Source organism: Tachysurus fulvidraco, chromosome 20 (genome assembly GCF_022655615.1).
Source record: "Tachysurus fulvidraco isolate hzauxx_2018 chromosome 20, HZAU_PFXX_2.0, whole genome shotgun sequence".
NCBI classification, from domain to species: Eukaryota; Metazoa; Chordata; class Actinopteri; order Siluriformes; family Bagridae; genus Tachysurus; species Tachysurus fulvidraco.
In genome coordinates this window covers 12403965-12418192 of record NC_062537.1, presented here as the reverse complement: position 1 = coordinate 12418192, position 14228 = coordinate 12403965, and the positions used below count along the sequence as shown (strand labels likewise).

At 36.0% G+C, this 14228-nt stretch overlaps 1 protein-coding gene across 3 annotated transcripts; it reads left to right on the top strand.

The window, feature by feature from the left end:
• The first annotated feature begins 294 nt into the window (after positions 1–294).
• LOC113644015 (ferroxidase HEPHL1-like) lies at positions 295–13719 on the top strand. Of its 3 annotated transcripts, none has more exons than XM_027148511.2 (19): positions 295–658; positions 4004–4248; positions 5568–5780; positions 6235–6435; positions 6540–6794; positions 7242–7416; positions 7562–7692; positions 7975–8106; positions 8250–8455; positions 8612–8756; positions 8973–9185; positions 10005–10212; positions 10291–10430; positions 10537–10665; positions 10775–10881; positions 11691–11910; positions 12048–12187; positions 12338–12497; positions 13417–13719. In XM_027148511.2, the coding sequence occupies exons 1-19, from the start codon at positions 486–488 to the stop codon at positions 13434–13436; spliced, it is 3213 nt and encodes a 1070-aa protein (XP_027004312.2). In that variant the 5' UTR covers positions 295–485; the 3' UTR covers positions 13437–13719. The 3 variants fall into 3 exon arrangements, with proteins under 3 accessions (XP_027004312.2, XP_027004320.2, XP_027004304.2); XM_027148503.2 differs by lacking the exon at positions 13417–13719 and adding an exon at positions 13163–13410 and having other exon boundaries at positions 296–658; XM_027148519.2 differs by lacking the exons at positions 5568–5780; positions 13417–13719 and adding an exon at positions 13163–13410.
• Positions 13720–14228: the final 509 nt, after the last annotated feature.

Here is a 14228-nt window from a genome sequence, read left to right as displayed (position 1 = left end):
AGTTTCCCATCCCAGGGTAAATTAACTCAGAGTTCAAGTTTAAACTCAGAGATGATTGAACCTCCTTTCTGAAACATGCCCCAGCACTCTTCCACAGTATTTCGATTCAACTTCATAGTAAGCATGTAAATCAATAAACCAGCCATTTAACTTCAATTTGCAATATACGTCCTCGTTTTAATCAAACCAAATCAGCATTTCTCACATTCTGTGTGTTTTCTCCCTGCTGATTACACACACGCACTCTCTTAAAGGGGCAGTACAAATTTAAGTGCTTAATAATTGTGTTAATTCGGGATACAAAATGAAAGGGGTTACACGTGCACGTGTGCCACTGGTTAATTACGCAGATGTGTTGGGAAGCTCCAGATTCCTCAAATTATGGGATGTTCCGTGTGCCATAGTCTGAACCCTACTATCCCCTGCCTCGTCATTATCATCCAGCTTTCAGAGTGCTTCAGTGAAAACACGCTGCAGTTTACAGAATGGAGTATCATATAAACCGTCGGTGTTTATTGAGTCTAATCACTTTTTGCACCCTCTTTGGACAAAATGAAGGAATCACACGAACTTTCTTCATCGGGATAAGAGAAGAGAATTGGGATTATGCACCTGGAGGTTACAACCGCATCACAAAGAAACCAGTTACTCAGGATGAGTGAGTTTCTAGTTTGTAATTTATTTTGCGATATTTGATTATATCATGCCTGGATCAATATATCGATATTGTGTCATATCAGTCAGCACTGAGATAAAGTGCTATGTGATACTACTAAAAGTTAACATGTTATTGAATAGTTTGATACTTGTGTAGTTCCCCTCCACAAAAACAAATAAATATATAGATAAATAGATAATCTCATCTCATCTGTTTTACTTATATTAAAGCAGCCATGTCCAATCTTATCCACAAAGGGCTGGTGTGGGTGCAGGTTTTCATTCCAACCAAGCAGAAGCCACACCTGATTCCACCTGGGGCATGTTTCAGAAAGGAGGTTCAACCAACTCTGAGTTTAAACTTGAACTCTGAGTTAATTTACCCTGAGATGGGAAACTCTGAGTTTTTGGTTACAGAACAGCTGAAAAGAGTTGTTAGTTTTATCAACTCTAAATTGACTGACTCTGAGTTAAGCGCGTGCACCAGAACTATAAAAAGCCATAATCAATGGAGCGCAGATATAACGAGTCACCATGGCAACAGCGTCAGACAAAAGAAAAGTCTGCATATTTCTCACCAGCAGAACTGGAAGTGCTTATGCAAGCATATGGAGAATTTGAACACGTATTAAAAAACAAAAACCCTATATACCCTTAAAAGGTATATTTTCAATGTAAACTTCTCCCTGCTAGTTACACAGTTTGTTCAATTAAAGAATTATTCATGTAATTGTATATTGTTTATGTGAAAGCATTAGAAGTGCAGTTTCTTGTCTCTTCTTATTGTTCAAGCGGTTGAGGTTGATTTGGGGTTTAGAAAGATATTAATAAGTAAGTAGACCAATACTTTCTAGAGATACTAACTATTACATTAATCTAATTAGACTTGTTGAAGATGTAATTTGTAGTTAGTAATTAAGAACTATTTTAAAGTAAATTCCCAACTGTTATAATATCAGAGGCGAAACCGGAAAAACAGTATTTTATCAACATAAAAATTGTCAGAGAGCGCTTAAGAGTAAGGCACACTTTCCTGACCGCTCTGTAAACAGTAGCCTTACTAACATTTTCTGCATCCCCGATTTTATACACAAAACTACAATTCGCAAAGAAACGTAAGGCAGCACAAAGCATCTGCTCGGATGTAAGAGCACGGCCGCGATGGCTGATGTAAGGATGGATGAGATTATGGATCTAATTGACTGTAAAGAAAAATGATACCGCTCGGATATAAAAATTCATAGTGACAAAAATCCACTCTGGGCTCAAAAGAATTGATACAGACTCATCAACAGGATTGTCCATAAAAGGACACGTCATTTCATTCATTTTACATTTACAGAATTTTGCAGGCCCCCTTACCCAGAGTGACTTATATTTTGTTTCAATTTATACAACTGAGCAATTGTGTCCACAAAACCTTGGAGGACCTGGGATTCCAACCCATGACCTTCTGATCAGTAGTCCAACACCTTAACCATTGAGCTACCACATCCCACATTCGCTTTGCTGCTGTCTACGTAACTGAAATATAGGCAATGAATGAGGTGTTTAAACGTCGCTTCCTCTTTAAAAAGGGTAGGAGACCGAAAGAAACTCTGGGTTTACTGAAGAAAACCTGCTCCCAACCAGGATAGGTTCACAGAGTAAGTTACTAATTCACTTAACCTGCTTTCTCAGGTTTAACATGCCTCCCTTTCTGAAACGGAAAACCCAGTTTCCCTCATTTCAGGGTTAACATACTCAGAGTTTTTCACTCCTTTCTGAAACAGGTCCCTGTTTAATCAGTTGTTCTTGGCTTTTAGTAGACTATGTGTGGCTTCTGCTTGGTTGGAATGAAAACCTGCACCCACACCGGTCCTTTGTGGATAAGATTGGACACTGCTGTCTTGAAGAATCTTAATTGAGAAATGATTCCCTAGTTGAATGAGAGATAATGTGTTAAAATATTATGAAAATGAATGTAAAAGTATTCAACAAAAATCCTTATACTTTCAAGTTCAAACTGTCACTATTGTCACTACTGTCACTAATACTATTACTAACCAGAAAAAAAGACCTTTAAGGTTTAAAAGTCTAAATAAAAAAGCAGGGAACAAAACAGTTTCTTAGAAATATAATTAAGCAAATGTGCATAATTGTTCCATTTCAGGATCAGTTGATGTGGTGAAAGCAGGATAAATGGGCAAGCATGAGGATTTGGGGCCAAATTGATAATGTAGCACAAATTGCTGAAAATGCTGGCTATGCTATAAAGGTGCCAGTACACACAGTGCCTTAAAGCTTGCTGCGTATGGGGCTGCATAGAGTGCAGTTAGAGTGCTCATGCTGACCCTTGCCCACTTCTGAAAGAGCCTTTGCTCTAGGATCATGGCACTAATTGAAACAACACAGAACTGAAGAAGATTAAAATGACCTGCATTACATAAAGTACCAATCAGTAATGTGTGCAAACAGTAAAATATTTACTAAATATAAAATAGTGTGAAAACACATTACAATATACTAAAAGAAATATAACACAATATACTAGCTAGCATTGTGATGCTCTGGGAAATTTTCTACTGGGAAATCATGGGTCCTGGCATTTGTATGGAGGTTACTTTGACACGTAAAACCCACCTAAACATTGCTGTAGGCCAACTAAGACCTGCTACAATATACTGCAAAACATGTTCAGGGTGGTTTGAATGATAAAAAGAGTTAAAGGTTTTGACTTGGCCTGATAATTGCGCAGAATTCTCAAGTTAATTGAGCATCTGTGGTTTGTGTTGGACAAACAAGTGAGTCATAAAGGCTCCACCTCACAGTTTCCAGGAATTAAGTGATCTGCTGCTAACTTGTTGGTGTCAGATACCACAACACACCGTCACACACCTTTGTCTTGTGGAGTCCATATCTTCTTTGGTCAGAGCTGTGGTTCTTACTTAACAATAGGTGGTTGGTCTTAATGTTATTGCTGATCAGTTTTAATACCCCAAAATAAAAATTAAATTACAATATAGTAATATTATCACTATATTAATATAGTAATAGTATAGGAATTAAAATTTGATTCCACTCCTGTAATCAGATTGCAGTTAATTTCAGAATAAAATAGATGCATTTTAGATACTAGTTAAGATGCAGAACCAGTTGTCAGGTTCAGTTTCAGGTGCTCAATTCCTTGTCATGTTCCCTTTGAAATGAACTACATTTCAATTTCATGCATGCTTATGTTGAATCTAATGTAACAATATACATATAATTATGTAACCCACATAGTTTCAAGTTTAGGTCCTCCGTATTTGCTGAAAATAATAGTGTACCAGTAATAGAAACTATTGTGTTGTTTATTGTGTTCTAGTGATGCATCACTGTTCCTGCTTCAAGGTCCCCATCGAATTGGCCATGTGTATAAGAAAGCCATATACAGGCAGTACACAGATGCGACATATTCACAGGAAATCTTCAAACCAACTTGGCTGGGTTACCTGGGGCCTGTGATTCATGCTGAGGTTGGAGATGACATTGTGATCCATCTGAAGAACTTTGCCTACAGAAGATATTCACTTCACCCACACGGAGTCCACTATGAGAAAGACTCAGAGGGTAAAATATGTCTGCTGAGGCCATTTAAAACATGTTGAACACACAAAAATATATGGTGTAAAAATTGAACTGCGCTAAACAAGAGAGAAACGATTTTTCAATGTACTGAAACATTTATTCAGTAGATCAGATTCATGGGGTATATGATGCTTACGGCCAACTGCGTAACTGTGGTCTGGTTTTGTTACATGAAAACCCCTATTCCTTAAAGGAAAAAGGATATGTTAAAGGGAAAAAAGACACTTTGCGTCAGAGTGGTCATTATCTTCTAAGTAGGACATCCTGTTTTTTCAAATGATCTAGACTATGCCTTTTGACTATGACTAGGCATTTTCTTTTTTTGTCTCTTTGTCAATATATTTTTTTCTCCTAAAACTGCACTGCCTTCCTCAATATTGGGTGTCAGAGCAGTATTAGGAGAAAAAAATCTGGTGCCAACATCTTAAAATGGCAAAATTGATTTTCTTGGGACTGATGAAACCATGAAACACTATAGATTATATATGCAAAAACATCTAAATTGTCAATCTCTCAACAAAAATAATAATGACCAACTCACAGTTAAATCTGTACCATGAATAACCACAGAAACAAATCATTACATTTGATTTATTACAACTAACAGCCAACTGGTGTTTTGACTGTATTTACAAATGAGAGTTTCAGCAGCATAATCATTTATAGTGACTGTTGAAAGTTGTGGAACAGAAGCAGAAAGTGTTGAATCCATTAGAGTAAATTTATTAAACAAATTTAATTGTGGGTGGCGTTCTTACGAATGCACTCCTTTATGTGATTAGTGCTCTCTTGGTCAAGAGCATTATATACTAAACAACAAAAAAGTCACTGAGGAAAGATTCTTAAGAAAAATCTGAAAAAGAAAAAGTTTAGCTGTAAATTATGAATATGTAATGCATTATTCCCAAATCTGATGATTCTAAACAGAGAAATAACTATAAACTGGTAAAAGGGTCAACACATTATTTAAGTTTTCAGAAGTCATAGGGCACTGATCTATTTTATTTATTTCTCTGGGCTATGTCATAAGTGGAGCTTTTACAGAAATATATGTAGTGAAGGAATGTAATCTATATGAATACAAGACATATACATTTTCCCCACACTCATCCTACTCAATGTCTGTCTTCCATTAAAGCTGCCTTTTTGTTAGAACTATTTTTACACGAAAATTGAGGATATCTGATATTAAACTTGAGGGCTTAAGAGGTTAATGTATAATATAACTCTCAGTTTCCATGTTTTAAATAATATCCAAGTAATGTGAAATGATAGGACTAAATTGATGCCATGTGTATCAGGAGCGCTATATCCAGATAACAGCTCTATAGCACAGAAGCAGGATGATGGTGTTCCTCCGGGTGGAAATTATACTTATACCTGGAGAGTAAAGCCAGAGTTTGCTCCCACTCAGGGAGATTCCAACTGCCTGACTTGGGCTTATCATTCACATGTGATTGCCTACCATGACATCTCATCTGGACTTATAGGAGCTCTGCTGACTTGCAAGAAAGGTACATCTGTAATCAAACAATGGCGTTATCACACATTACACTCAGTGTATATCCATAGATGAGTGGTAGCAATTTGACTATTGGATTTTGTTTCTGGTTTTGTTTTTCATTGACTAGGACCATACATGATGAACAAAACATGCAAAATGAACAAACAATTTGACAATATTTTAAAAACAAATTCATTTTTGGGAGTATTATACCACTGTTAACTTTTTTTTAAATAGCTTTAGAAACAAACAAACAACCATTTGGGGCAAGTCACAAGTCTTTTTTTGGAGTTATAGCAGAGGTGTGAATTTTTTGGCATGATTTAAAAAAGCAAACAAACCAAAAAAACACTTAATAATTTGCCTATTGTTTAGATCTGTATTCATATTCATTTAGGATACATTTTATGCTTAGTTACACATGTTCAGTTTCACCCCTAATATTTATGGTCTGTTTCAATCAGGGATCCTGCAGCCTGCTCCATCAGGGGATACCTACTCTCAGGTACGGAGGACAGATGTTGATAAAGACTTCCTCCTCTTATTTAGTGTGGTGAATGAAAACCTGAGCTGGTACCTAGAAGAAAACATCAAAACGTTCTGTTCGGATCCTAAAGGTGTCGACCCATCTGATCCAGACTTCCAGCAGTCTAACCAGATGAATGGTAAGTATATCTTTGTTGGGGCAGTATCTGAATGCCAAAGACGGAGCTGAAATTCTGAAAACTAATACTATCAATAGCATAACATTCTTCATCATATTTTATAGCCATTAATGGATATGTGTTTGGGAACCTTCCTGGGCTTGACCTGTGCCAGAACAAAAAAGTTTCATGGCATTTCATTGGCATGGGCAATGAAGTAGATATCCACTCGGCATATTTTCATGGGCAGACGTTACTGATTGATGGACATCGTTTTGACACTGTCAGCCTGTTTCCTGCCACTTTCATGACTGCATTGATGGAGCCCTTAACAATAGGAAGATGGATGCTGAGCTGTCAGGTTAACAGCCATATACAAGGTAGACTTTCAGCTTTAAAAATGTGTTGCATTTGAACCATGCATGACATTCATTAATTTTGGCTAAAAAAGAAAAATATTCATTTTACAATTTATCCACAGAATGTTCTAAAAGACATGCATCTCTTGGTCTGACAAAGCTGACATTTGCATAAAGTTCCAGTACATTCATATTGGAAATACTTATATTTAATTATTGAGAGAGTTTTCCAATATATTATTCATTTTGTATAAAATCTACATTCCAGACAATTAAATTTTGAATATGTAAAGCATAATATTAGTCCGTAAACAATTTTGCATTTTAAAAGATGATTCTCTCCATATTAAGTATATATAAGTATATATAAGTATAGTATAGATATACAGCAGAGTAAACCTGTGTGAGTATTGCGGATCTAACCAGCTGCGACGTAGTGCTGGAAAGAGTAATGATGTTTGTGTGCAGATGGTATGCAGGCACTGTTCAATGTTTCACAATGTGCTGGGGAGACAAACTCCTCTGTCACTCCTCTGAATGGGACAGTGAGGAAATACTTCATTGCTGCTGAGCTGGTTCGATGGAACTACGCCCCATCAGGAACCGACAGTTTCACTAATGTTTCACTGACTAAAAGTGGAAGGTATGAAGCTGAACTATTTTTTTTATTCAGTCTCAAGTTAAAATTTTTTAACTGACATTATATTATTAATCGATTGCTTGTACAGTTTTTTTAAATCTAAAATATAAGCTATACTCTATCTACATTGTCTTTTTACTCTTCTTAGCAATTCAGAGCTGTATTTTGGTACGGGTAATGGTCGTCTTGGTGGAGAGTATACAAAAGTGGTATATAGAGCATACACCGATGAAACATTTACAGAAAACATCAGCAAGGATGCGTACCTAGGCATACTAGGTAGACAACCATTTTTAAATATTACATACATTGTGTATTTGGTATATAAAGGTTTGCCAGAAAGAAAAAAGAATGATATGAAAACATTATTATTGTTGCATAAGAACAGTATGAGGATGTCCAGGATGTACATTTTAAAGCATATTACATGTCACAGATACTGTAGTTATATTTACATAGTGTATATCCTACAGATACAGCACTCTCCTTCAAGTAGGGAGATTTTGTATCGATATTTGTATTACCTTGTTCTATACTATTCCTTTTTTTTTTCTTCGTCAGGTCCTGTACTCAGAGCTGAAGTTGGGGATACTTTACAGCTCACATTTTTGAACAAGGCTGATAGAAATTACAGCATTCAGTCCCATGGTCTTCAATACGCAAAGTTATATGAGGGAGCTCAATATGAAGACGGTGAGAAGGGAAAATACAGACTTTCAATGCCCAGTTCCTTTTTTTTTTTTTTGCTGTACTTTCATTTCTTTATCTATATTTTAAATAAGTTATTTTCAGGTTTATCCTATTGATATAATATTGATTTTATATTTGATTATTAGATGCAGAAAAAAAAGGATCTAATGTACAGCCAGGAAATTCCTTCAACTACACGTGGTATGTGAGAGAAGGGCCATCTGACAGTGACCAGGCCTGCATCTCTTACCTTTACTTTTCTTCCCATGACCCCATCAGAGATACCAACTCTGGCCTTTTTGGACCTCTACTTGTGTGTAAGAGAGGTGCACTGACCCCCAATAATACCCAGGTATGCTTTTCTTTACAGTTAATTGTATATACCACTGGAAAATAATGATGTGCATTTTAGAACAGGTGTGTGTGTTTAACACATATAATATATGTATATTATTATATTTCCAAAATAGATTTTAACATTTTTTTTATTCTTTGCTGATAATATAAGAAAGATGTGGATAAAGAGTTCTTCCTACTTTTTGCTGTGATGAATGAAAACTTAAGCTGGTATCTGAAGAAGAATATTAAGATATATGGAACAAATAAATCAGACCCAGAGAATGAAGGATTTCAGGAGAGCAACATGATGCATGGTAACATACACACTGTCACTTTCTCATACAACTTTATGAGTTAAATTATTTTCAATGTGCAAGTCTGGGAGTTCACGTTTACATATTTTTTTTTGTTTTTGGACAAACTGTTTTTCCAATAGTTACTATACAAAATAGAGGATACAGTACAATATAAAATAGAGGATATTCCATGCTGTCTAGTTTCATCTGTGTCTTTGATCGGGTGTAATACAGCAGTGAATGGCTACATGTACGGGAACCTACCAGGGCTGGAGGTATGTGATGGTGACCGAGTGAGATGGCATGTCCTAGGCCTCGGCACAGATATGGACATGCATGGGGTGTACTTCCAGGGAAACACCTTCCGCAGAGACGGCATCACCCGTGACACCCTTGCTGTGTTCCCACAGACTGCTGTCAATGTTTTCATGCAACCAGATACAACCGGTCAGTTTCCTTATATCAGTGTTTTTGTTAGTTTCTTCCCACCATACAATCAAACGCCAAAAGGTGGATTGGAGGATGCACTAAATTGCCCATAGGTATAAATTGTACCCTTGTACCCACTGCTCCCAGGATATTCAAGATACCCTGAGATATACTTCTGATGAACAGGACAAAACTGTTCCTGAAGATTTAATTTAATTTCAAGCAAAATTACAAACAAGTCAGTGAAATTAAATCATTTGTTTTGTGTCAGAATTTTTGTGTAAACCTTGCTTGAAAAGCTTAAAAATGCTAAAATCTGACATTATTTTATAACATTTTATAACATCTATACATTATTTTATAACAACACCAAACATTGAGCAGTCACTTGGAAGACTGGATAAGATGGTGTTTATGCTTTTGAGTTTTCACATTTTAAGTATTTCTCAAAAAAAAATATTTAATCATTGCACAACACAGAGTCAGGAAAACACCAAATATTGTGTGTGTGTGGGTGTGTGTGGGGGTGGGTGTGTGTAAGTTTTATGTATTTTTCTTTCTGTGTTCCTTTTTAGTTTTATTTTACTCTTTTAATCTCCATTCCAAAAGCTGGCCATGAGTAATAGCAGACACAGACAATGAAAACAAAGGCAAAATTTTATCAGCCTCTAGAATTGTGGGGAACACTTTCTTCGCACGGGAAATCTCAGTGTGCGTCCCCTACTGGCTTCTGTTGCCGAGTGTAGAGAATCATTGTCAATTATCTCTTCTCCCATTAGACCTTTAGGTGCTCTATTGACTGTGGGTGGTTGTGTACTGATGTATGTGTGAATACAGGACTTTTTGAGGTGAGCTGCAAAGTGACTGACCATTACATGGGAGGGATGAAGCAGCAGTACAGAGTGAAGAACTGTAGGCAGAGATCATCTGCCAATGTCTCTGCTCCCACAGCACATTACTACATCTCTGCAGAAGAGCTAGAGTGGGACTACTCACCCAATCGCACATGGGAGCTCGAGTACTTCAACACCACAGAGGAGGACAGGTATTTACAAACACACATAAGTATCTTTATTATAGGTGCAGTTTTTATCAAACTTTTAATGAACACTCTGTTTCTTAGTCCAGGCAGTATATTTGTGGGAACTGGTGAGAATAGGCTTGGCTCAAAATATAAAAAAGTGATTTATAGAGAGTACACTGATGCCACCTTCAGGACCAAGAAGCTACGGTCATCTTCAGAGAAGCATCTGGAAATCCTGGGTACAAAGATATGATTTTCTAACTGGTCCTTAATCCTCTTTGCTATTTGTTGATTGTCATGTAGTGTAACTGTCATCTGTACATCCGTGTGTGTGTTTGTGTGTAGGTCCAATCATCAGGGCAGAGGTCGGTGAAGTAGTTCATATTACATTCCTTAATAAAGCTAGTCGTCCATACTCGATCCAGCCTCATGGAGTGAAGACCTCACCTCAGAATCCAGCACCTGTTTTGCCTGGTGAGGAATCCTGCAAGTTTGGACATCTAAAATTTTGGATGGAATAAAAATGATTTGAATTAAAAAAAGAATGAATTTTTAAACAGAAGTGTGTAATCATTAACTGCAGGAAACATGAGTAAGTACCAGTGGATTGTTCCAGAGAGTTCTGGGCCAGGAGTCTCTGATCCAAACTGCATCACATTTGCTTACTACTCTACTGTGGACTTCATTAAGGTGATCTCTAATGAGCAGTGAATGAACACATATACATAAATACCTTTACATAGGTACTACACTGGATCAGTGTGTACGGTGGGTGAGTAGACAAACATCAGCAGCTAGTTAAATGAATGTTATATTATTTTTATTATTATATTATTATTTTACAAATATATTATTTTTCCTGGATATAGCAATTTTGTGAAATGTCAAAAAAAAAAATACACGTTAAACAAAATAAATAGTGTATGTTTAATTTCACTATAGTGTGCGGTTAATCACACAAAAAGAGTCTGATTAATTGTGATTAAAATTAATCTATTTACAGCCCTTGATTGATTATATATTACTTAGATTTATCCTTATAAATAGAATCTTTACCAGCAATCAGTCAAATAAATGCCTTCAATGTGTAATTATAGCTAAAAGAAAAAAACCTTAATGATAGCCTAGGATTTTAGAAGAATATAAATAATAGTTTTGTATTGAACTAATTATGATAACCTGCATTATTGTTTCAAGCATGTAACTCAATTGGCACCAAACCAAAATGTTCTTTGATTTGGTGAACTGCAGTAGCGGTAACTCTCCACATAGTGGCAGCAGTGAGTACTGATGTGCTTTACCATGTAACTCATTGTTATATGTAAGAATATTCAGATGAAAATCTCTCTAAAAAGTTACTGTCAGGCATCTGTAGGTCACACACGAAATCTGTCACTGCATACAGACTATATAGATTATTTTTATCGTTATGAACTGAAGATGATGTCAACTGAAGATGATGTTTGATGTCTCCTCTTGGATGTTTTACTGGGTTTCAGGACACAGTCAGTGGGCTAGTTGGGCCCTTGGTGATCTGCAGGAAAGGGACACTAAACCAGAACAGACAAAGACTGGATGTGGATAGAGAAATTGCACTTCTTTTCTTTATCTTTGATGAGAATATGTCATGGTACCTGGAGCAAAACATCCAAACCTATTACAACAGCTCAAAGCCTCTGATCAGAAATGATGATTTTGAGGAGAGTAACAAAATGCATGGTGAGACTTTACCATGTTATTTTTCCTGACTACTTACTGTAGCTGTTTATTTTAGAAATTTTATACCTTTACAATTATTTTAAAAAACTCCATATTTAACCTTGGTCAGTATTGTGTTATTCATTCTCATTTTTCAGGAATTAATGGCAAACTTTATGGAAACCTTCAGGGAGTGGAAATGTGGCAAGGGGAGAGAGTAAACTGGTATCTCCTTGGGTTGGGTGGTCAAGTTGATCTGCACACAGTGCATTTACATGGTCAGACCTTCATCTACAAGGTGATAGATAAAACGCAATCAGGCTGTGCTAGTTGTCATTATTCAGATGCTAATAAATATCATGGAAAAAATATATTTCTTTTTTAAACTATGAAACTGAGCAAATGTTTACATGTACACTGCTTTCTTTAATTCTCCTCCATGGAGCAGACAGACCTGCCCCACCGGGACGATGTTTTTGACTTGATTCCAGGCACATTTCAGACACTGGAGTTAGTGGCATACACTAAGGGAACATGGCTGCTGCACTGCCATGTGGATGACCACATCCGAGCAGGCATGGAAACCACCTACAGCATCAAGAGTTCAGGTGATTTAAAAAAAAAAAAAGCTATGAAGAAGCTATAAAATGTTATAGTTTGTTTAAAGTTTTTAGTTTTAGACACTAGTGTGGAGTTTATTTACAAGTTATACTAGCATAACTTTTATATGACCTTAATTGTCTGAAGGTGTTAATATTCAGTTGTCAACAGAAGTAAGCACTACATGTTGAGACATAGTTTGTTAAAGTCCACAGACATCAGTTTGTTAAAATATAACTTGTTAGCAAGATGTAGCAGTGATTGCACAGCTGTTTGATGTTTTATGTGTCGTTGGTGCCAGTGCTGTGACTCAACATTTAGGTGTAGTTTCCATCCTGGGTTTTATTTCTGCCCTCGGACTAAAGTAAAATTAGCTGAAGTATAGATTTTATAAATACTGTATAGGTTTAATTAAAATAGAATACATAGATCTATTCTGTTTAAGTGGTGCATAATAAATGGGAGATTATACCTAAACCTTGAATGCAATTTTATAATTTTTTTTTGTTTCTTAAAGAGCCAATGTTTGTTTACCTGCTCCACACAAACTACAGATCTCCAAAAAAGTCTTTTGCATTACTGTAATCCAAACACACATTTAACTTTACTATGAAATATAGTTGTCATTGTTTAAGCACAAACTTTTTTTAAGTGATGCACTCTGAATATATAGATATGTTTGGTGACATGAAGAAAGTAAAGAAAAAAGCAGAAGAAAGTAAAGAAGTAAAGGAGAAGAGGACAAAAGAACAGGAATACGACTACTTATGAGAGAAGCCAGACAGACCAGAACTTAATCCTTACTTGCATATAAAATCGCTTTAAAAATCAGTATAGGTGAAGATGACTGTCTGTCTGTGTCTTGTATGCTCTTGTATATTTTCGACTTTGCATGTTGGTGACTTGACTTGAAGTGTTTTTTTTCAGAACATGCTGGTGATCAATAAAAAAAAGAGAATGAAATAAGGCGTGGCCTGATTCATGTATGGGAACTGGACCAAATGCATAGCCACAAGCAGCCATGGCTATTCTATGGCTTACTATGCAATTATCTGGTTCCCCATGTTACTAAGATATAGTTGATACATAATCATCATTCCAATGACTTGGAGATCATATAGTGTGTAGGATGTGTGCTTACAATAAATTGTGACATGTCTCAATGCCTCTCCATTTTTGCATAAAAGATAATCAATTGTGTAGCCAGAAGATGTACTGTAACATACTTGATATCACATGCAATATGTGTCTGTATATGTGTTTTAAATATGTATAAACTTTATCAGAACATTCTAAAACTAATTAAATATATTACATATTAAGATGCTGGTGTCACTGAGATTTTAAAATGAATTAAAGGAAAAGATAAATCATATGAACTCAGTAATCTACACATCTGTGGAATTATCTCTGATTGATAATTAGACCTACTACAAAAGACAAGCATCTAGGAGCTACTGGGTGTAATATACGAAAGTTTGGATTCGTATGTTGATTTAAAATGCAACAATTTCAAAGAATCAACCAAAATGGATAATTATCTATTGGAATAGATTATAAATCTATAATCTAAGTCTGTCCCCTTTGATAAGTTATTATCAAAGGGGACAGACAACTGGCCTGGAGAAAATAATGAATGTTTTAAACCACTTTGTATATAGACTGCAAACTAATTTGCCTGTGCCTCCGATCATTAAAACTCTACCTTCTCTACATCATGAATCACATTTGAAAGCAGA

Bases quoted from the DNA above. Each gene is read 5' to 3' on its own strand.
- LOC113644015 (XM_027148503.2), top strand. From the start codon at position 486: ATGGAGTATCATATAAACCGTCGGTGTTTATTGAGTCTAATCACTTTT. The intron at 7,417-7,561 runs GTATGAAGCTGA...TACTCTTCTTAG, and splicing joins TCACTGACTAAAAGTGGAAG to CAATTCAGAGCTGTATTTTG. The intron at 12,188-12,337 runs GTGATAGATAAA...TCCATGGAGCAG, and splicing joins GTCAGACCTTCATCTACAAG to ACAGACCTGCCCCACCGGGA.